Source organism: Carya illinoinensis, chromosome 10, assembly GCF_018687715.1.
Source record: "Carya illinoinensis cultivar Pawnee chromosome 10, C.illinoinensisPawnee_v1, whole genome shotgun sequence".
Classification (NCBI taxonomy): Eukaryota; Viridiplantae; Streptophyta; class Magnoliopsida; order Fagales; family Juglandaceae; genus Carya; species Carya illinoinensis.
Window position 1 is genome coordinate 6,577,096 of NC_056761.1, and position 23,863 is coordinate 6,600,958.

Sequence of the window (23,863 nt, forward strand, 5' to 3'; positions counted from 1 at the left end):
ATTTGAACGATTTTATTTAAGGACGAAATCAATCGTCTTGAAAAATAATTGTCTATTTGAATGATTTACTATATCCATTTGAACGGGTCCATTCTGTTTGAATGATACCAAACCCGCTCGAATGGTAATAAATATGTTTGAATAATGATAAATGTGGCCCCAAAGCAAGAGCTAGTGCCACCATTTTTAGGCTAATAAGAAGTTTGAGTATCTTGATCATGAACCACATCCATCCATTAAAGGCTACAAGATTGGACTTGAGCTTCTAATTGGATTGGGTATATAATTAAGTGGATTACATATAATTACTGATATCCAGACTACTAGGAATTTTTGTCGTATTGTTATCAAATTGTTCTTTACGAACCCAAATATGGTGCCTCAATTGGAGCTAATATTCAATCGATTGCTGTATATATATGACAATGGAACTTGAAGCATACTTAAAGATTATAAGCTTTAAAAAAAGAGGAAAAAATCAAGCAGTTCTATTTTTAAATCTCGTATATAATGCAACAACATAGGAAAAGTAGGACATTATACTTAGATAAGCAGCATGGAGATATATAGCAAACACCATGGGACAATGCGTGAATAAGATGTATACATCACTCCAATATAATTCAAGCAACGAGATAGGAAGACTCCATGGCAATGCCGCATAGACCTTCCGGAGCATCAATGTCCCTCTTCATTCTAATATATCCTTTTTCACCCCAACTGGTGCCCCATGAATTCTTTACCAACCAGTACTTAGTCCCATCGGCTGTTGTCCCATAACCAACTGCAGTCACACCATGGTCTAGTTCTGTTCCACACTCTCTAGTGAAGACTCCGCTCGAGTAAAACTGAAAAGCAAAGCCACTCGCAACAATGGCGACATAAATTGGTTGGTTAGCCATTGCCTTAAGCAGTGCTTGCTCATTGTTGGCAGGCACATCTTCATATCTTTTGATGGTGGTTGCATGGGATGCTGCCTTGTTATCGTTACAAGTTCCATCCACTCCCTTGTATGGGTACTTTGCTTCAATTGTAAGGCCTTTGTTTTGGATGATAAGTTCAACAGTTCCTCTTCTGGGTGGTCATGACGTTCTCACCACTTCAGCGACAACAAATAAGAGCCTAACATGTCATTGATCCTAATCTAGATTCTGTGAACCACACTATAGGAGATAGCAAAATCAGATTTGTCAAATAGAGAGAAAATCAGATACCACACTACGCGGTTCTCTCAATCCTATCGCAGCCTTCACTTTAGCCCGTTGCACAGTTCAGCCGTTCAGCCCGTTGCACATGGTTGGCTTACTGTCTAATAAATTCTTATTTTCAGATTGTGAATCTCTTGTTTTGAATAGGAGATCTGTTAAATTCTTGTTTTGAGTAATTTTGAGTTTTGGATTTTACTTTGTATGATATGATGATGTTCTGGCAAAGACATTTTTTTTTTCATGATATGGAGTTCACAAACTGAAAATTTGTGAGATGGGGAGGTGCTGTTAGATCTTTAAATTTAACACTTGATAAGCCATTTGCCAGTTCTCATTTTAATTCAAACTTAACAATGATGCTGCACAGAACATGATTTCAAAGTCCACCATTGAACTTAAACAGAGCAAGCAAAGCAAGATCTTAATACAAATCAACCCATAGGCAAAGCAAGATCCTATACAAAGCAAAGCAGTACACGCCAAAATCAACCCACAAACAATCCAATGATTTCGAACCACAATCAAACTCACTCTCAAAACCAAAATCATATTAGCTTAAAAGGCATACTAGGAACAATGGAAAGCCATGCTGGTCAGGAGTAATGCCAGGAGCAATGACGGAGAGAGTGGGCAGAGAGAGTGGCAGAGAGGAGGGCAGAGAGGATTGGGTCGCGTTCCTCACGGGTTTTCCTGGCTGCAAAACTGGATAGAGAGAGACGGGAGGGACGCAGGGGTGGGTGGCTAGGGCTCAATAGGAGGGAAGGAGGGAGGGAGTGGTGGGGCAGGGGCAAGGGCTCGGGCTTGATAGGAAGATATTTAGGAGTGGTGGGGCTCAGGTCTCATGGAGAGAGAGAGAGAGAGAGAGAGAGAGAGAGAGAGAGAGAGAGAGAGAGAGAGAGAGAGAGAGAGAGAGAGAGAGAGAGAGATGAAAACTAGATGCTCAAATTCGGAGGGAGGGAGATGAAAACCAGATCCTCTGTCGTGCAGTCACAAGTTTTGAAAATGAAGTGTCTACGTGGCATATTACAATTGGATGCAGCTTTTGAGGGAGCGCAGGTTATGCCTGTTTGAAGATATTCTCTAAATTCAAAATCATCATCCATTAGGCCCCCCTCTCAGCCTTGGTCTTTGCTACTAGTGTCACAATCAACTAATTCTTGTTTCGAAAGAGAGATCAAGTTTCCTGTTGTGATTTGGGTGATCCCCTCCATGGCTGCAACAGCAGAAAATGCCCAGCAACATCCTAGATTCATATCATAAGGCAAGGTACATGCCATGTTAGGAAATCCAGCAAATCATGATGTTCACATTATCTATTAAATAAAATAAGGAAAGAGTATATTTGTCGTACCACATGTTTTTTGGTCCTTAATGAGGGTGACAACTCCTTTTGTTCTCCCATCAATGCTAGATGGCACTGCAGTCACGTTCTCATACCTAAATGGTAATTGGAATTGACCTAAGATTGGAGGTCCTTTTGTATCCATTGTGAAGGGCTCGAAATTCTTCATTACTTTGATTAGAAAATTCATTGACGCTTAGCTTATAAGGCCGATTTCCATCGCTGTTGAAAGACTCGATGAACTCTACGTTGAGCTTAAAAAGCTTGAAACGCATTTCCTTCTCTGCGCTATCCTTGTAAGTGTGTCCATAAAGAGCCATCCATTCCTAGTGGCTTTCCAACATGGAAGCTTCATGCAACGTGCGGGAAGGTGCTTGGGCAACCCATATCCCCAACAATGTGAGGAGGATCTGTTAGTTTTAAACAAGCAAACAAAGGAAAAACTGAGTATTTTGAGAAAAACTTCAATCTCCAACGTGAAGATTGATTCTAACTGTTCTGCTACTTCATTTCTCATCAATCTGGTATATATGCTTACATTGAGACTCACAAACTTCATTAAAAATAGAGATACAACTTCCAAACACAAGCTAATAATAGTAAAGACTAAACATAGTAAATTCAGAAATAATGTGAAGAATATTTCTGGAAAATAACATCACATTAACCAACTTCAATACTCCTCCTTGATGTATTTTTCAGATATTTCAAGCATTGATCTAAGAAACTGAAACTTGTCTCTAGGAAGAGCTTTTGTAAAAATATCAGCTATTTGTTCTTCTGAACGACAAAACTTTAATTCAATTTCTCCATTTGCTTCCACTTCACACAAAAAATGGTATTTGATTGCTATATGCTTGGTTCGACTATGCTGAACAGGATTCTTGGCAATAGCAATTGTTGATTTATTGTCACAAAAAATCTCAGTAGAACCTTACTGTTTTTCCCCTATATCTTCTAGAATTCTTCTCAACATACTCTGCCTCAGCTGTGGATTGAGCTACATATCCTTGTTTCTTTGAACTCCAAGATAACATAGCAGATCCAAGGCCAAAACAGTATCCTGAAGTGCTTCTCATATCATCAGATGAGCCTGTCCAATCATTATCAGTGAAGCCTACCAGCTTTATACTCGAAGATTTCTTGTACCACATGCCCAAACCAATTGTTCCTTGCAAGTACCTTAGAACTCTTTTAGCAGTTCCAAAATGAATCTGACTTGGACATTGCATAAACCTTGAAAGCATACTGGTAGCAAACAGAATATCAAGTCTAGTATTGCACAAATAAAGCAAACTTCCCACTAAGCTTCTATAGGTTGATGCATCCACTTTCTTAACACCATCTTCATTTCTCAGCTTTTCATTAGGAATCAATGGTATTGCAACTAACTTGCAACCTGTCATATTAAACCTTTTCAACAGATCTTCTGTGTATTTCTTTTGGGAACAAAAAATTTCATCTTTTTCTTGGCTTACTTCCATCCCAAGAAAATAGTGCATCTTTCCCAAGTCAGTCATCTCAAAACTGGCCATCATTTCCTTTTAAAATTTTTCAATCATCTCTACATTATTTCCTGTAAATACAAGATCATCAACATACAAGGATACAATGATCAGTTCAGCACTAGTTTGTGACTTCACATACAATGTTGGTTGACTTTTACTCCTCCTGAATTCTTGATCAGTAAAGTAACTATCAATTCTTCCATACCAGGCATGTGGTGCCTGTTTCAATCCATACAAGGCTTTCTTTAACTTATAAACTTTGCCTTTTTCTTTTTCAAACCCCTCAGGCTGATTGACATAAACCTATTCTTCCAGTATACCATTTAGGAATGCTGACTTTACATCTAGTTGCCAAATCTTCCATCCCTTTTGAGCAGCAAGTGCAACAAGTACTCTTATAGTGTCCATTCTTGCAACCGGTGCAAAAGTTTCATTGTAATCAATTCCTGGCTATTGTACATAGCCTTTGACTACAAGTCTTGCTTTATGTTTCAGTATTGAACCATTGGGATTCAACTTGGTCTTGTAAATCCATTTAACTCCAATGATTTCCTTATTTACAGGTTGAGCCACTATTTCCCAAGTTTCATTTTTCTCAATCATTTTTATCTCCTCTTCCATAGCTTTTAGCCACACTTTTTCTTTTGATGCAGCTATAAAACTTTCTGGTTCAAGAGAAGTATAATTGCAATGTTCATAAACATCACTTAGTAATCTTGTTCTTCTTATGGGAGATTCAGGAGATGACTCTTCATCACTACAATCAAAGGACAATTGTTCAGCAGTGGAGCTTCTGGTTTCAATTTGCTGAAAATCTCTAACTTCAACTTCTGTTTCTTCTTCTATTAGTGACTCAACTGGTACCTCTACACTCTGTTTAATCACTTTCCCAGCTTCCCAATCCCAAGATGCATTTTCATTAAACTTCACATCTCGGCTCACAACCAATTTTCTTGTTTTCAAGTTGAAAATTCGAAAACCTTTTGAAATGTTGTTGTATCCCACAAATATCCCTTTTTCTGCTTTCTCTTCCAGCTTAGTTCTCTTTTGAAATGGAACATGCATAGAAAAATTACAACCAAACACCCTTAAAAAACTTGTAAAGGGTTTAATTCCACTCTAAGCTTCAAAAGGTGTCTGACTTTCAACTGTTTTTCTAGGCACACGATTAAGTAAGAACACAGCAGCGTTCATTGCTTCACCCGAGAATTCTTGGGGCAATCTTTTTTCAAGTAACATACATCTTGTCATTTCCATAACTATCCTATTCTTTCTTTCGGACACTCCATTCTGTTGTGGAGAATAAGCCATATATAGTTGATGTTCTATTCCCTCAGCTTCACAAAATTTTTCAAATTCTTGGGAGTTATATTTACTGCCCATGAAGGAAATAAACCCAAATCATTATTATAACAGCCTGCTAGAAATTCAATTGTGAAATTTCTATTGACTTTAGAAACCTCGTGAAGACTCTATAAGTTTTCACGAATCCATTAATTATATAGGTTTTAGTCTAACTATATAGTTAGTGTTATTACTCATTATGGTATCAGAAGTGTGTTTTGATTATTGGAGATAGTTAGAAGTCTCTAAATGTATTATGGTTTGTACCATTAGACACGGTGGGTTATTTAAGGTCTTATGGCGCAATAACTATTTTTCATATTTTCGGACGAAACGTCTGTTCAAAACTGTAGATATTATTGGATAAAAATATCTTGAGCTAATTTTTATGGATATTATTAGATAAAAATATCTTAAACTAATTTTGTGGATATTATTAGATAAAAATATTTTAAGCTAAATTCGTGGATATTATTGGGTAAAAATATCTTGAGTTGATTTTTATAGATATTATTGGGTAAGAGAGTCATACACTTAACTCTCACTCCGGGTAGGAGAGACCTACACTTAACTCTCACTCCGGGTAAGAGAGACCTACACTCAACTCTCACTCTAGCCTCATCTCTTCCATATCTCATCCATAAGTATCTCCAGCCACCTCCCACGAAATTATCTTCATTTACACTTTCTATTAAAAGAATATCAAACACTCTCTCTCGGACAGCTTTTAGGAGTTCTTTTTCACACCCATTTCGAAACTTTTGTAAGTGTTTTATCATAAAGTATCCTTTATATACATTGTTCCTTTTTTAGTCTAGTTTACGTGGATATCTTATTTGTCCCATTTGAAAATCATTTGTTCAGTCAAATATTATGCAAACTATAGAAAAGTCATTCTGGAAGATAAACTGGAGAATATGTTATAGTTTGGAGTTTTTGACCAAGCTAATGGATAGATATTGGTCCGACATTTTTATGGAGTATTGTTAACATGTGTATATGATTATTGGTTGAGGATTTTTGCATGATTAAAGGTTTTGATGAAAGATTTTCTTAGATTTAGAAACTTAGAAACTGGAAGAGAAAAAACAGTTTCTGTTTTGAGAAAGTTTAACTCTTTGGTGGTCTAAACCTATTCCAATGATTTTGATAATTTTATTGGAGGATCCTAAGCATCTTATATACATGTTATATTATTATTTTGAAGATATTTGATGTTAGTTTCAAAGATATAAAATTTTATGTAAAGAGATATTCGGATAGGCTAAAGTGTGGATGTTATTGACTCAATTTATGTTTTGGTTAATGTTTAACCATGTGATCTTGAATTAGAAACTTATATATGTTTTAGGACATCTTTTTAAACCATGTGATGGTTTGGTTTGAAGATCACATCTTTATAACTCATAGATCAAAAGGTTGATCAAAACAAGTTGGAAACAAAAATTAATGGAAATAGCATGTGGAAATTTCGGCCCTATGGAGTTTTAATAGTTGTGATTAGTTTTAAATTTTTCTAAATTGATATTTGAATTGAGGATAAAATTTACATGAGGCATGTAAATTTTGGTGACTTTTGGAATTAGTATGCAAAATCCTTAAGTTATGGGTAAAACGGTCATTTTCCTACATGTAGAGAGTAAAATAAAAATTTTACTCTTTAAGTTATTATTTTCCATATTTCAAATTATTAGTGATTTAGTGCTAATTTTTAGAATCACTAATTACAGTTCCTCGTGATCGCGTTTGATGTTTTATAAAAAATGCAGAAATTGAGGTAAGTTAGTTTTTAACTTATTAGCAGTCTACTGTGTATGTGTGCTAAGTAAAGGAACTACAGGGTATGTATGTGTGTTATCATATATGTCATGCCATGCCAAGTTATCACATAACTGTCTATTATACAGAATTTATTCTGTCATCAGTTTTTATCTATTACATAATATATTCTGTCATGTATATGAAAACTGTTACGTAATATATTCTGTCATGTATTGCTATACATTACAAGTACGTCATGTTAAGTATGTCATCTATTACATGTATGTCAAGTCATGTAATATTCATTATTGCAAGTATGTCATGTTAAATATGTTGTCTATTATATGTCATGTTACGAAATGTTTCTATCTCAAGTTGGTCATGTCTTTCAAGTTATGTTCAAGTCACGTTATGTTACGTTAGTACTTCTGTCTTTTTATATTCCAGTCACGTTTCATCTTGAGTTACATTCAGTTTCGTGGGGTCCACAATAACTGTGGCACACGAAGTATGGGGTCACATCAATTGTGACGTATACATTACGTGAGACACATCAATTATGACACGTAAAATACATGGGGCCACAACAACTGTGGAATATGTATTTAATTGTATTGTGACGCGTAGAATATGGGCCCACAACAACTGTGGAGTATGTATTTAACTGCATTGTGATGTGTAGAATACATGGGGCCACACTGTGGAGTATGTATTTACATGCATTGTGATGTACAGAATACATGGGGCCACAACAATTGTGGAGTATGTATTTTTCATATTAAGTCAAGTTTCAGATCGAGTTCATATCAAGTCAAGTCAAGTGGAGTATGTATTTTTCATGTTAAGTCAAGTTTCAGAACAAGTTCATGTTAAGTCAAGTTTCAAATCAAGTTCATGTCAAGTCAAGTTCAGTTCACATTTCAATTTAAATTATATTAATTATGCTATGTTGTACGTCAAGTTATGCTTTAATTACTTATGAATTTGATTATGCATTAATGCTTTTACTGTCATCCATGCATCATTAGCCTGTGTGGAAGTTTTTTGTTAACTTACTGAGATTTTAATCAAATCTCACTGTGGTACTCCCAACTACCATTCCTCCCGAATGGTAGATCTTGTTACAGGACCTGAAGGAGAATCAGGAGCTGACCAACTAGACACAGTTGACTAAGCGACGGTGCGACGTCAATGTTAATATAGTAGTTAACGTAAATTACTACTTGTACGATGGAGTTGCATCAAGTATGTTTTAAGCATTTGAGATATTTTCAATTTGGTGCATAGTATTGCTAAAGAAAAAATGTATCCGCTGCAAATATTGCATAATGTTAGATGCATGTTAGGAACATTGCATCTTATATGTCATGAACGGGGGCAGGTAACCTTGTGTTGCATGTCTCGACGCTTCAAATTTCCGTCCAATCCCAAACGGAATTTGGGGGCGTCACAATTATAGTTAAATCATCTATAGAGAGAATGAAATACTTGCTTTGATTGTGAGTTGAAGTCCTCATTGGTCCACATACAGTATGAACCAACTGTAATTTTTCTTTAGCTCTCCAATTACTTTCTGAAGGAAATGACAGTTTGTGTTGCTTTCCAACCATGCACCCTTCACACACTTCAGTTTCTTTTTCCAAGAGAGGTAAATCTGTCATCATCTCCTTCTGATGCAATAATCTCAATGAATTAAGATTGTAATGCCCAAATCTTTAGTGCCATAACATTGTCTCATCTACTGTTGCCACCATAGCCTTAGGAAAACTCCATTGAATGGGAAAGTTTCTACTTCTCCCCATTTTTACTTCAGCCAATTCGATTTTATTTTTTTCATCATATATTCTACACAAATCATTCTCAAAACCCAAGGAATAACCATTTTCCATCATTTGGCCGACACTTAACAAGTTTTGATCAAGTGAAGGAACAAGTAATGCATTTTTAATAAACTTGGTACCTTTCTTTGTTGAGATGGCCACCGTGCCTTTTCGTTTAGATTCAACAAGTTCTCCATTTCCCATCTTGACTTTGGCTTTAATAGAAGTGTCCAGATCAGTGAAAATTATTTCATCAGAAGCCATATGGTTGCTACAACCACTGTCAATGAACCATAATTTTTCTTCTTGAGTGAGGGCTTGACATGCAAAAAACAAATGCTCCTTTCCCTCTTTTTCTTCTGAATAGTTGGCTTGTTGATTATTCTTATATCTACAATCATTTTCCATATGCCCAAAATTCTTACAATTCCAGAATTGAGGCTTCCCGACATGATAGCAATTTTTCTCCAAGTGGTTTGTTTTCTTGCAAATACCACAGGGAGGAAATCACCTATCTTACCTTTCATCTTGCTTTCGTTTTGAACATGATCAGAATTCTTTTGATCTTTATAAGGCTTTTTCTTATCATCCTTTGTTTTCTTATTTTCCAGATTCACCTTGGATTGGAAAGCATGCTCCAAGGAATCATCACCCCTTCTTGCTAACCTTTGTTCACGAGCTTGAAGTGATCCCATCAGCTCTGTAACTGATAGAGTTTGCAAATCCTTTGACTCCTCGATTACTGCTACTATATGATCATATTTTTTAGATAAACTAACCAAAATTTTTTGAACAATCCTTTGATCAGTCACCTCTTCACCATGAGCCCTCATTTGATTTACAATTTCAACTAATCTGGAACAATACTCTTTCACTTCTTCCGAGTCTTTCATCTTTAAATTCTCAAACTCTCTTCTAAAGCCTTGAAACTTGATGAGTTTTACCTTAGTATTTTCTTGAAATTCTGACTGTAGAATCTCCCATGCTCCCTTTGAAGTGCTAGCCCTCATCAATCTTGGAAAGATTGATTCATACACAGCTTGTTGTAGGATGAACAAGGCTTTTGCATCCTTAGTGCTTTCTTGTTTATGTTGTGCAGAATCTGAAACTCCTTTTGAAGGAACTACAACCCCTTTTTCTACTACATCCCAGAGATCCCGAGATAAGAAAAAAGTCTTCATCTTTATACTCCAATAGTCGTAGTTCTCACCACTAAAGATAGTAACTGATGTAGTTGCTCCAAAGGTAGCCATTTTCGACCCTTAGATGAACCTAGTTAGCTCTGATGCCAATTGTTAGTTTTAAACAAGCAAATTAACATAGGAAAAACAGAGTATTTCGAGAAAAACTTCAATCTCCAACGTGAAGATTGATTCTGACTGTTCTGTTACTTTATTTCTCATTAATCTGATATATATGCTTACATTGATGAGACTCACAAACTTCATTAAAAATAGAGATAGAACTTCCAAACACAAGCTAATAATAGTAAAGACTAAACATAGTAAATTCAGAAATAATGTGAAGAATATTTCTGGAAAATAACATCACATTAAACCAACTTCAATAGGATCAATGCTCTTCCAATAATCAAAGCCATTTTTTCCCAACTTGATATGACAGGTAGTGTGCTTGATAGTTAATCTTAGGGATATGATTTCAGGAAGCCAAAGAGTGATGATACCAATGGTTGGGAAGAAACGGGTATATATAGAAGATTCCTTCCTCATGTTTCTTCCTTTCAACTCTGAATTAGTACGCCACATGATGAGGGACATAATTTCCCAAAAGCCGTAAAAAATATTGTATGATTGACAACGGAAAGTTCAGCTCCAGATCTCCGTTTACGTTCTTCTATTTAACATTTTAATTAAATTTCATATATTTGCAACCATGGTATTAATTAAATAAACTGATGATCATTGGATTGTCTTTTGGGAACTCATCCTACTAGTTGGCCTGGCTACGTATTCGTCATGTACTGTTTGATCTGATGTGTCCTTAAATCGAATTTCTTGATTAATATATTAATTATTTGTATGTTCTATGATGATATTGTTTGAATATTCTTGTGTTTGGGAGTTCCATTCCTTTAAAAATATGTTTGTCTTCAATTTTAACATTATTGGGACCCTGCAGGCTGGCCTCCCATGTTTGATATGGTGGGCTAAGTAGGAAATAAATTGAGATCCCTCCCAAAACGTTATATTTATAATTTTATGAGCTCTTCAATCTGTAAGCGCCTGGACGCACCATTCACACCACACTAACAAGAAAAAATTTGGCATGCATGTTATAAAATTTTAAATTACTCTTATAATTAAATGAAATAATTATATCATATAGTTGAGGTGGAAAATATATTTGTCTTCTACACGACTTACAAGTAGAATTTTTCTTATTCTATTGTGAATAGTGGGTTAGCGATCCATCGAATCTATTTATGAAGATTGATACATTCACCGCTTGCAAATATTCATTTCATATGAGTAATGTTAGTTATAGTTCTTATAAACTGTACAAATCCCACACTCCTTCAAAGAAAAGTGAGGTTAATCATGCAAAAGTTAAAATTTGCACGAGGATCCCAAGTTTTTCCTATTTTTTCTAAATAAATATAAGGAGCTTGCAACTGCATAAATAATTTTTCCTTACATAAATAATCTATTGGAAAACGGCATTTTGTCACGGTGGCAAATACCGTGAAAATTCTATAATCTGGACAATCAAATTCATGATCAGCTGATTATCTATCGAGGTACGTAGCTTCGCCATTTGACACCTAAATTTTAGTCTATATATTTCATTACAATTCTAACTTAAATGGAACGGCAAGTGATCTCGTCTTTGGTGCTTGATTGAGATGGATGATCATTGATATATATGATCTGCTTCCTTAATTCCAAAACAATATATAATCTATTCTATTAATTCTCATTAATCTTTGTGGGTGGAGCTGTTTTTCAAGCACGTACAATGAAGAAAGCTGGTCGCGTTTGCCTGGCATTAAATAGGAAATTTTTTTTATTCATGATCATGAGCTTTCACACCATTTTTCTTTTTAGAAAACATGAACTACATTGCATGGCTCACAAACTCTGGTGGGAGCGACGTACACCCTTACACATCAGTACTGATGGCCAGTCCAAAGAACAAACAAAACAATCTGTACAGATTGTAGAGTTTATTTTAGTGATAGTAGAGTCTTCAAATCAATTATATAATAGTGGTAACTATCTATTATGTAATTAGTAGCTCAGCTTGTACTTAATATGATCAATATAATGCACCACCCAATGTAAAAATATATATGAGTTTGGTTGAGTCGACACTTGAAAAAATGTTTGTATTTGATAAAATGGTCTCAACTATATTTGTTGATGTATGGAAACGTTAATTGATCATGAATTGGATGAAAGCATGAAAATTAGATGAATTTTCATACTTGGGAACTATTAATGAAACCCATTATTTCATGGGTTATTAAAATTCGATTTTTCGGTTTTGGCGGCGATTGAAAGCTCGCCATCAAAAAATTTAAAAATAAAAAAATTAAATAGGTAGGTGGTGCCAAATTTTCCTTAAAAATCGCTGCTAAAGGAAATTCAAAACCGAAAGTTAAATGGCAGCAATTCAAATGTCACTAGCAAATTAAATGCCGGCAATTTTAAAAACGCTAGCAAAGGAATTTAAAAACCGAAAGACTTTTGGTAGCAATTCAAAAATCGCTGGCAAATTAAATGCCAGCAATTTCCAAAATGCTGGCAAAGGAGTTTAAAAACCGAAAGACCTTTGGTAGCGATTAAGAAATCGTTGCTATTTAATTTGACAGCAAATTTTGAATCGCTACCAAAGGAATTTAAGAACCGAAAGACTTTTGGTAGCAATTCAAAAATCGCTAGCAAATTAAATGCCAACGATTTCCAGAACGCTGGCAAAGGAGTTTAAAAACCAAAAGACCTTTGGTAGCGATTAAGAAATCGTTGCTATTTAATTTGGCAGCAAATTTTGAATCGCTACCAAATGAGTTAAAAAATCGAAATTCTTTTGCCAGCGATTAAGAAATCGCTGCCATTTGATTTGCCAGCAATTTTTGAATTGCTGCTAAAGGTCTTTCGGTTTTTAAATTCTTTTGCCAGCATTTTGAAAATCACTGGCAAATCAAATGGCAACGATTTCTTAATCACTAGCAAAGGAATATTAAAACCGAAATTTCTTTACCAACGATTAAGAAATCGTTGCTATTTAATTTGGCAGTGAATTTTGAATCGTTGCCAAATGAATTAAAAAGTAAAAATTCTTTTGCCAGTGATTCAAAAATCGTTGGAAAATTTAATCATAGCGATTTTTGAATCGCTACCAAATAACTTTCTATTTTTTAATTCCTTTGGCAGCGATTCAAAATTCGCTACCAAAAGCCTTATTTTTAGCGGCAATTTTTAATTTCCATCGTAGTATATTGGAAATGGCTGAATAGTACCAGCGATTGTCCAGCAAGTTTGTAATCACCGGCATATGGAATTAGGGGGATTTTTCTATGTTTGCCGGCGAATTATAATTGCCCGAAAAAGTCCAATCTGTTGTAGTGTGTACGTAAAAAAGACTTATTTAATGAGTTTTAACGCTTTCAGAACGAAATAATTAATTGTAGAAGCTCTTTTCAAAAATATATTGAGTAGCATAAAATAATCTTAATTCCTTCACTCTTCCCTTGCTTCACCTTAATTCTTTTTCCTCATTGAAATTTGTTTGCTAATTGTTCTTCAATATACAATTACGTGCTTTGCAAGCAGCTGCCAATGCAAACTTCTTACATACAATTAATGGTGTAGCGTAAAATAATCTTAATTCCTTCACTCTTCCCTTCTTTTTCCTCGTTGAAATTTGTTTGCTAATTTTTTTTCAATCTACAATTACGTGCTTTGCAAGCAACCAATGCAAACTTCTTACATACAATTAATGGTGTAGCGTTCATTGAGGCTTTCTCTTAAAACCAACAATCTTTCTCAACAGGATCAGCCCTCTTCTTGTAAACATTGGATCTTTATAATGAAGAGCCTTCATCACTCATCTTCTCTCATAGCTATATGTCTCTACTTCTTGATCTACATCTTCATCTTCCTTTTTCTTGTCTAGCTACCTCCCTCCCTCAAGAATCTCCTTTATACATACCATCATGCTCTAGAGTAGCTAGATTTTCTTTCAATATTAATTTTCAACATTATTAGCAGCAGATTGAAATGCATGCACTCTAGATCTTTTGATTCTTTGGATCGCGTTGTTCCAATCTTTGCTCGTGACATTTCAAAGAACCCAACAACCCTTGGACAAGTACAAATTTAGAAAGGTGTTTAGTTTCTTGAATGAAAACCACCACGTACAGGACTAGTTTTTCAAGCAAGCTTATCATTATTTTTTTAACTATATATTATTACTCCACTCGCATTAGGTAGTTGGGAGCAACAGTACCTCCGTACGTTCATATATAAACCCTAGATGAAACTATAAATACAAATGTTAGCCTTCAAGGCAATGCGGGCATTTCTCAGCCCATAACATTATGATTAGCCACACACATGGGAAACATAGAGAATTATTTATCTAAGTGATTAATCCATCTGTCAATAGAGAATTATTTATCTAAGTGATTAATCCATCTGTCAACCTTCGGACTAACTAATTAATCAAGCAACTGGATAGGAAGCATGCATGGCAATGCCGCAGAGACCTGCGGGATCAGAATGATCTCTTTTAATCCTCATGTAGCCACTCTCACCCCAGTTCTGACCCCATGAATTCTTGACTAACCAGTACTTGGTACCGTCTTGAGCTACTCCATACCCGACTAAAGTGACAGCATGGTTTAGATCGGTGCCACATCCTCCAGAGAAGATCCCGCTTGCATAGAGCTGAAAATCACGTCCCTCGCCTTCAACGGCAACGGAGATTGGTTGGTAAGCTGCAGCTTTTAGCAATGCCGCCTCATTGTTGGCAGGTACATCTTCAAAGCCAGTTATCTTAGCTGCTTTAGCAGACGCCTTTTTTGTGTCACAAGTTCCGTCCTCAGCCTCGTATGGATAATTTGCTTCAGTTGTTTGTCCTTGATTTTTTACTATATATTGAAAAGCATTATCCATCCAACCACGATTGCAACCATTATTTCCATCCCTGGCACAGTTCACTAGTTGTTGCTCAGATAGGTCGGCCAATTTCCCTGTTTTGATTTTGGTGAGCCCCTCTACCGCTGCCGTTGCTGAAAAAGCCCAGCAACATTCTACATACAATTAAGTCGATCATGTCAGAAATACCGCAAGCAAAATGATAAATGCAGGGATTGAAAAACTTGAGTTTTTTAGATTATATGATCCACTTACGACATTCGCCTTGGTCTTTAACGGAAGTGACGGCTCCTTTCTTTCTCCAGTCCATACTCGAAGGAACTTTAGTCACTGATGCATACTTGAACGACGACGTTGTCTCAGCTGTGGTTGACTTCGGTTCGGTTGAGAGCTTGTATCCAGTACGAGTGGCACGGAACTCTTCATTTGTTAGGTCTGCAAATTTGTTGACACTCAACTTGTAAGTACGATTCCCTTCGTTGTTAACTTTGTTCACGAAATCGAAGTTGTCCTTGAATATTTGGAGACGCTTTTGCTTCTCCTCATTGTCCTTATAAGTACGTCCATGTTTAGCCATCCATTGCTCGTGTTTATCAGCAACGGAAACTTCAAGGATTCTTCGGGACATCGCTTGAGATGTAAAAGTTCCCAAAATCACCAACAAGACTGTGATAAAAGTCATTGTTTCCAAAACAAGTTAAGCAGCCTTTTTTTCCCCGCAAAGAAATTTAGTGTCTAATTAATTGTGAGGAAGAATGTACACAATCTCGCTATATATATAGGAGACCAAACGTCCTCAATATTCATGGTATGTACATCTTGTTGATGTATGGCTTGCCTTCCTTTCCGAGAAGAAAGTCAACCCCAACACATATTTGACATTATTTCTGGCAAGTTTCTTGGCCTCCGAAGAAATATTTATGGTAGGACTTTTTTGAAGGCCTTCTCTCCTTATCGGTATTTTTGGCAATTGTCCTCAAATTAGATGTGCTTTGAGAGCCCACAAAATGGTTCTCCATTTGCGAAAAGCACTCCCCATCAGAAAATTGAGAAGTTAAGAACAAGAATTATCATGATCAAAAGTATATATAGTTCTTGAGGTTCATATATATTCAACCGATTGAAATCATTGTGTATATGGAATATATATATATATATATATATATATATATATATATATATATATATTAAGAATAATCAAAGCCAAGAAATAAAAAAGAAAGAGAGAAAAACAAGCATACACTCATTTTTTTCATAGTAATCTCGAGTTGGTGTTGGTTCTGGATCATGTCAAGAATTGGAGATCCTAAAGACATTTAAATAAAATTATTCTTATAGTTAATTGGTTTTAGTAATTCAATTGGTGTGTTCTTCAATTACTTTGTAATGACTTTGCATCCTTCAAGAAAATATAACTATCACTATCCAGCTAACATTGAAGTCGAGGAGGGGCCATCATATCAATGCGGGCATTTCAGAGTCCATAAGACTTGAACACATATGGGCCGGGAAGCATTTGGAGAATTTATTTATCTAAATGCATGGTTTGATCTGTCAACCTTTGGACTACTTAAGCAACTGAATAGGAAGCTTTCATAGCGATACCGCAAAGACCTGAGGCACCGTTATAATCTATTTGAATCCTCATGTAGCCATCTTCACCCCATGATTAACAGTCTATCATCGACTGTTCCATACCTCATGTAGCCTCCTCAATTTTGATAGATGATCGGGTAATTGCTTTCTTGCCAGCATAAAATTTACTTGGTACGGGTAATTGAGTGATTGTCTAATTGTTTTCATCAAATTTGAGCTAGCCATAGATCGACTTTCTTAACTTACAGACATGGTTGGGAAGATTGGGATTCACAAACCCCAAAGGCTGCTGCATGTACACATCTTCTTCAAGGTACTCGTGCAAAAATGCTTTCTGAATATCCAACTGGTGCAAAGGCCAGTTATGTACACATCTTCTTCAAGGTCCCTGTGCAAAAATGCTTTCTGAATATCCAACTGGTGCAAAGGCCAGTTATGAGTGACAGTAAGAGATAGAATGAGCCTTATAGTTACCGATTTTACAACCGGGAGTAATCAAGGCCAGAATGTTGATGAAATCTCTTGGCCACAAGTCACGCCTTACGGCGCTCAAGACTACCATCAGCCTGACGTTTTGATTTCGAGACCCATTCAGCACCTAAAAGATTAAAGGAAGAAGAGAAGGGAACTAAGTCCCATGTACTATTTTGCAAGAGAGCAGCAAACTCAATGGCCATAGCTGCCCTCCATTCGGGAAAACAGGATGCCTTAGTGAAGGAGGAAGGTTCTTTTGGGACATTTTGGGAGTAAGAAGTGAGAGAGGATGATGGTTTGGGAGGGGGAAAAGGAATGGTTCCATCAGTTCGAATAAGGGGACAAAGAGATTGTGTTTTGGTCCGAGTGACCATCGGGTGAGGGAAAATTATGATGGATGGTTGAAGAGGTGGGTGGTGAGGAGAAATTTGGTGATGAGTGAAGAAATTGGTGATGACCAACGGGAGAGATAGACTATGGGTCTGTGTATGTTGATGGCAGCTGAGAGGAGATAGCGATATTAGGGATAATGTGCTGAGAAGATGAGGGCAGGTGTGGACTGGTAGGTGTATCGAGCTGGGGATTATGGGCCGAGTTTGCTGGAGGAATTGGTGAATTAGTTAGGCGTGGACTAAGGGGCCGAGTAGGTGAATTGGGACATGAGTTGACAGGGGCTGAAGGAGTAGTGATCTGGCTGGAAAAATAGGGAGGGGAAGAAGAGGAATGTTAGTTTGCAGAAGAGAGGGCCGAGTCGTGTTCAGACTAGGCTGTGTAGAGAATGAGAAAGTAGTTTCATCAAAGATGACATCACGAGAGATATATGTTCGGCCCGTAGGCAGATGAAGGCAGCAATAACCCTTGTGATCAATGCTATAGGAATGAAGGTTTGGCCAACATGCCACACCAAAGACACGTAAAAATTGATAGTCCAGAGTGTTGTGAAACAACATTTCAAATGGTGATTTATTATGGAGAATGGGGGTTGGCATGCGATTAATTAAAAAAGCAGCGGTTTGAAAAGCTTCAGACTAGTATTTAAAGGGAACTGAGGCATGAGTAAGGAGAGACAAGCTAGTCTCTACTATGTGACAATGACGGCGCTCAATAGTGCCATTTTGAGCATGCGAGTAAGGACATGTGAGACGATGTGAAATACCACAAGATTGTAGTATTTTGTGAAGGGGACGGAATTCCCCTCCCCAGTCGGATTGAACGGATAAAATATTTGTAGAGAACATGTTTTTAACATAACACTCGAACTCAACAAATATTTTAGAAACATCAGATTTAGATTGAAGTGGAAACAACCAAATGTATTTAGAAAAGTCGTCTACAATGGAAAAGTAAAAGCGACAAGCATTAGAGGAAAGCATTGGAGCAGGAACCCAAACATCAAGAAAAAGAAGCTGGAATGGTTTGTCCAATGTAGATAGAGATGGAGGATCAGGTAGAGCATGAGCTTTGGCTTGGGAGCAAGATGGACAAACTTGAGGAGTGGACTTATTTGTGATCGGTAGTTGAAATTGACGTAAAGTAAGAGAAGTAATCCGAGGAGAGGGATGACCAAGGCGAGCATGCCATATTTGTGTGGAAGTGCGTTGACCAATGAAGGCTTGAGGAGTGGAAGCATTTGTTTGCAGCAGAAGGACATAGAGACCATCTTTAACGGAACCCTGAAGAAGCTCCTCCTTGGTTTGTAAATCCTTCACAAAGAAACGAGAAGAATTAAATTCAAAGAAAACAGCATTATCCAAACAAAACTGACAAACAAACAGAAGATTCTTTGTAATAGAGGGAACATGCAAAAGTTTATGAAGGATGTAATTTCCAAAAGCAGTGTTGAATTGAGTCGAGCCAGTGTTTTGGATGGGAAGAGTCGAGCCATCACCAATGCTAAGTTGATCAGGGCCAAGATAAGGCATAGAGTCTAAATTTAAATTTGCAAAATCAGAGGTAAAATGATTAGTTGCAACAGTGTCGGGAAACCAGTAATCAGTAATTTGAGGAAGGCCCATTCGGTGGAAGAGAAGTAAAATTAGCTGTGAAGGAGGATGGAGGTGGAGACTAATAAGATTGATTAAAATGGTTGTAACACTGAATAGCCGTGTAACAGCTCTCTAGAAATTCAATGCTAAAATTTCTATTGGCTTTAGGAACCTCGTGAAGACCCTATAAGTCTTCATAAATCCATTAATCATATAAGTTTTAGTCTAACTACATAGTTAGTATTATTACTCATTATGATATCAGAAGTGTGTTTTTGATTATTGGAAATAGTTAGAAGTGTCTAAATGTATTATGGTTTGTGCCATTAAACTCGGTGGGTTATTTAAAGTCTTATGGCGCAATAACACTTTTTCATATTTTCAGACGAAACGTCTGTTCAAAACTGTAGATATTATTGGATAAAAATATCTTGAGCTGATTTTTGTAGATATTATTGGATAAAAATATCTTAAGCTAATTTTATGAATATTATTGGATATAAATATCTTAAGCTAATTTCGTGGATATTATTGAGTAAAAATATCTTGAATTGATTTTTGTAGATATTATTGGGTAAGAGAGACCTACACTTAACCCCCACTCTGGGTAAAAGAGACCTAAACTCAACTCTTACTCCAGCCTCATCTTCTTCCATAATTTTTCCATAAATAACTCCAGCCACTCTCTACGAAATCTTTTTCCTTTACACCTTTCATTGGATGAACACTAGATACTCTCTTGGACAGTTTTTAGGTGTTCTTTTGCATACCCATTTAGAAGCTTTTGTAAGTATTTTATCATAAAGTCTCCTTCATACAAGTTGTTCCTTTTTTAGTCTAGTTTACGTGGGTATCTTATTTATTCCATTTGAAGATTATTTGGTTAGTCAAATATTATTTAAACTCTAGAAATGTCATTTTGGGAGATAAACTGGAGAATATGTTATAGTTTGAAGTTTTTGACCAAGCTAATGGATAGATATTGGTCCGAAATTTTTATGGAGTATTGTTAACATGTGTATATGATTATTGGTTGAGGATTGTTTCATGATTAAAGGTTTTGGTGAAAGATTTTCTTAGATCTAGAAACTTAGAAACTGGAAGAGGAAAAACAGTTTCTGTTTTAAGAAAGTTTAAATTTTTTGTAGTTTAAACCTATTCCAATGGCTTTGATAATTTTATTGGAGGATCTTAAACCTCTTAGATACATATTAGAATATCATTTTGAAGATATTTGAAGTTAGTTTCAAAAATATGAAATATTATGCAAAGAGATGTTCGGATAGGCCAAAATGTGGATGTTCTTGGCTCAATTTATGTTTTGGTTAATGTTTAACTATGTGATCTTGAATTAGAAGCTTATATATATTTTAGGACATCTTTTTAAATCATGTGATGGTTTGGTTTGAAGATCACATCTTTATAAGTCATAGACAAAAGGTTAATCAAAACAAGTTAGAAACAAAAATCAATGGAAATAGCATATGAGAATTTCAGTCCTATGGAGTTTTAATAGTTATGATTAGTTTTAAATTTTTCTAAATTGATATTTGAGTTTAGGATAAAATTTACATGAGGTATGTAAATTTTGGTGACTTTTGGAGTTAGCATGCAAAATCCTTAAGTTAGGGGTAAAACGATCATTTTCCTACATGTAGAGAGTAAAATGAAAATTTTACTCTTTAAGTTAGTATTTTCCATATTTTAAATTATTAGTGATTTAGTTCTAACTTTTAGAATCACTAAGTACAATTCCTCGTGATCACGCTTGAAATTTTATAAAAAATGCGGAGATCGAGGTAAGTTAGCTTTTAACTTACTAGCAGTCTACTGTGTATGTGTGCTACGTAAAGGAACTACAGTGTATGTATGTGTGTTATCATATATTCCATGCCATGCTAAGTTATCACATATTTATCTGTTATACAAAATTTATTCTGTCATGAGTTTCATCTGTTACATAAGATATTTTGTCATATATTGCAAGTATATAATGTTAAATATGCCATCTATTACATGTATGTCATGTCATGTTCACTGTTGCAAGTATGTCAGGTTAATTATGTTTCCGTTACATGTAATATCATGTTATGAAATATTGTACGTTACATGTTTAAATCATGTACGATATAACCCTATCTCAAGTTGGTCATATCTTTCAAGTTATGTTCAAGTCACGTTATGTTACTTCAGGGTTTCTGTCCTTTCGTATTCCAGTCACGTTTCATCTTGAGTTACATTCAGTTTTGTGGGGTCCATAACAACTGTGGCACACGAAATATGGGGTCACAGCAATTGTGACGCACACACTACGTGAGACACAACAATTGTGACACGTAGAATACATGGGGCCACAACAACTGTGAAGTTTATATTTAACTGCATTGTGACACATAGAATATATGGGACCACAACAACTGTGAAGTATGTATTTAACTGCATTATGACGCGTAGAATACATGGGGCCACAACAACTATGGAGTATGTATTTACACGTAAAATACATGGGTCCACAACAACTGTGGAGTGTATATATAAGCAGTTAAAGAATAAGTTTCAGATCACGTTCATGTTAAGTCAAGTGTCAGATCAAGTTTATGTTATATCATGTTATGTTCACATACATATTATGTTCATGTTCAAGTTCATGTCAAGCCAAGTTCAATTCACGTTGCAATTTAAGTTATGTCAGTTATGCTATGTCGTATATCAAGTTATGCTTTGATTACTTATGTATAGGGTCACAGTAATTGTGACGCATACACTACGTGAGACACATCAATTGTGACACGTAGAATACATGGGGTCACAACAACTGTGGAGTATGTATTTAAGCAGTTAAAGAATAAGTTTCAGATCACGTTCATGTTAAGTCAAGTTTCAAAGCAAGTTCATGTTAAGTCAAGTTTCAAATCAAGTTCATGTCAAGTCAAGTTCAGTTCACGTTTCAATTTAAATTATGTCAGTTATGCTATGTTGTACATCAAGTTATGTTTTAATTACTTATGAATTTGATTATGCATTCATGCTTTTACTGTCATCCATGCATCATTAGCATGTATAGAAGTTTTTTGTTAATTTACTGAGATTTGTAATCAAATCTCACTTTGGTAGTCCCAACTACTATTCCCCCCAAATGGTAGATCTTGTTACAGGACCTGAAGGAGAATCAGGAGCTGACCAACTAGACACAGTTGACTAAGCAACGATGCGACGTCAATGTTAATATAGTAGTTAACATAAATTACTACTTGTACGATGGAATTGCATCTCTAATACTTTTTTTATCATAACCATTTTAGACTAGTGTTGTGATCTTAGTTGTTCAATAGATTTTTATGTATGAAGTATGTTTTAAGTATTTGAGATATTTTCAATTTGGTGCATAGTATTGCTAAAGAAAAAATTTATCCGCTATGAATATTGCATAATGTTATATGCATGTTAGGAACATTGCATCTTATATGTCATGAACGGGGGCACGTAACCTTGTGTTGCATGTCTCGACACTTCAAATGTCCGTCCGATCCCAAACGGAATTTGGGGGAGTCACAAACCATGTGGCCTATTTTCTAACAGAGTTGGCAAATGGGCCTAGAGCCTTTGCGAGAAGAAGGAAAGTTACTGGACTGGGCCATGTTGGGCCCTCGCCCAAATCCTCTACCACGTCTTCCCCCACGAGATGCCGCACAACCTCTGTTAAGCTGACCAGCGGCCATGGGAGAACGAGAGGTGGCATTCGCAAAGAGGGATGATGTAGAGAGAAGAGAATAGTTTTGATGGGCTAAGCGGGATTCATGATTTAACAGATAGTTGTAAATCTGTTGAGCTGAGAGAGGTTCAGGACGAGTGGTAATAGAAGAAATCACCGACTCATAGTCAGAACCTAAACCCGTAAGAAGATACACAATAAATTGGGGTTGAGAAAGAGGATGACCTACTGTCGACATGGAGGCAGACATGGATTTGGCCTTATGATAATAGGCAATAAGAGATTCAACTCATTTCTTTAATGTGGCAAGCTAAAACTGGGTTTGGAGGATATGAGCCGTGTATTGAGCGACATACAAACTGTGTAATGTTGTCCATATCCCATGATATGTGTTGCACTCAAGCACTTGTGCAAGAACAGTCTCTGATAAGGATGAGGTAAGTGTCGACATAACCAACTGGTCCTGAAGAACCCATTGTTGATTAGATGGGTTTACAATACCGTTGATTGTAGACGGAGGACACGAAAAGGAACCATCAACATAGGGGTAAAGTTGATTTCCTTTAAGAAATGGAAGAATTTGAACCTTCCAAAGAAGATAATTGTCAATGGAGAGTTTGACAATGACCAAATGGTTCGCAGCGGTGACAATGGAAGAGGTAAAGGGAGTAATGGAGGGAGGGGGAGGGGGAGGGGGAGGTGGGGGAGGAATTTTGGACGCCATGGAGGTGCCCAGACAGAACAAAGAACAGAATATATATATATATATATAAATAAAAAAATAAAGAAAAAAGGCGTTGGCCTTAGTAGCTCTTTGATACCATATTGAAGCACGGTAACACAGAGAGATAGAGAAGATGCTTGACAAAAGTTCTGAATGAAGAAATATTGAATTAAAGCCTCATTTTAGTATGGAAAAATATAGTTACAAGCATAATTGTGCACTAATCTGTGCACCAATGTGATGTGATTGGTCAAAAAGTAGATTTTATTG

At 36.1% G+C, this 23,863-nt stretch overlaps 2 protein-coding genes and 1 pseudogene across 2 annotated transcripts; all 3 read right to left on the minus strand.

Moving 5' to 3' along the window:
* Nucleotides 1-623: 623 nt before the first annotated feature.
* LOC122279936 lies at nucleotides 624-2,894 on the minus strand (annotated as a pseudogene).
* A 579-nt stretch (nucleotides 2,895-3,473) lies between these two features.
* On the minus strand, nucleotides 3,474-4,085 carry LOC122278359 (uncharacterized mitochondrial protein AtMg00810-like). Its single transcript, XM_043088553.1, has one exon. The coding sequence runs from the start codon at nucleotides 4,083-4,085 to the stop codon at nucleotides 3,474-3,476; it is 612 nt and encodes a 203-aa protein (XP_042944487.1).
* A 10,348-nt stretch (nucleotides 4,086-14,433) lies between these two features.
* Nucleotides 14,434-15,853, minus strand: LOC122278797 (ervatamin-B-like). The gene is made up of 2 exons (XM_043088997.1): nucleotides 15,358-15,853; nucleotides 14,434-15,257 (listed from the first exon to the last, which is right to left on the minus strand). The coding sequence occupies exons 1-2, from the start codon at nucleotides 15,782-15,784 to the stop codon at nucleotides 14,668-14,670; spliced, it is 1,017 nt and encodes a 338-aa protein (XP_042944931.1). The 5' UTR covers nucleotides 15,785-15,853; the 3' UTR covers nucleotides 14,434-14,667.
* Between the last annotated feature and the right edge of the window lie 8,010 nt (nucleotides 15,854-23,863).

Bases quoted from the DNA above. Each gene is read 5' to 3' on its own strand.
- LOC122278359 (XM_043088553.1), bottom strand. From the start codon at position 4,085: ATGGCCAGTTTTGAGATGACTGACTTGGGAAAGATGCACTATTTTCTT.
- LOC122278797 (XM_043088997.1), bottom strand. From the start codon at position 15,784: ATGACTTTTATCACAGTCTTGTTGGTGATTTTGGGAACTTTTACATCT. The intron at 15,258-15,357 runs GTAAGTGGATCA...AATTGTATGTAG, and splicing joins TAAAGACCAAGGCGAATGTC to AATGTTGCTGGGCTTTTTCA.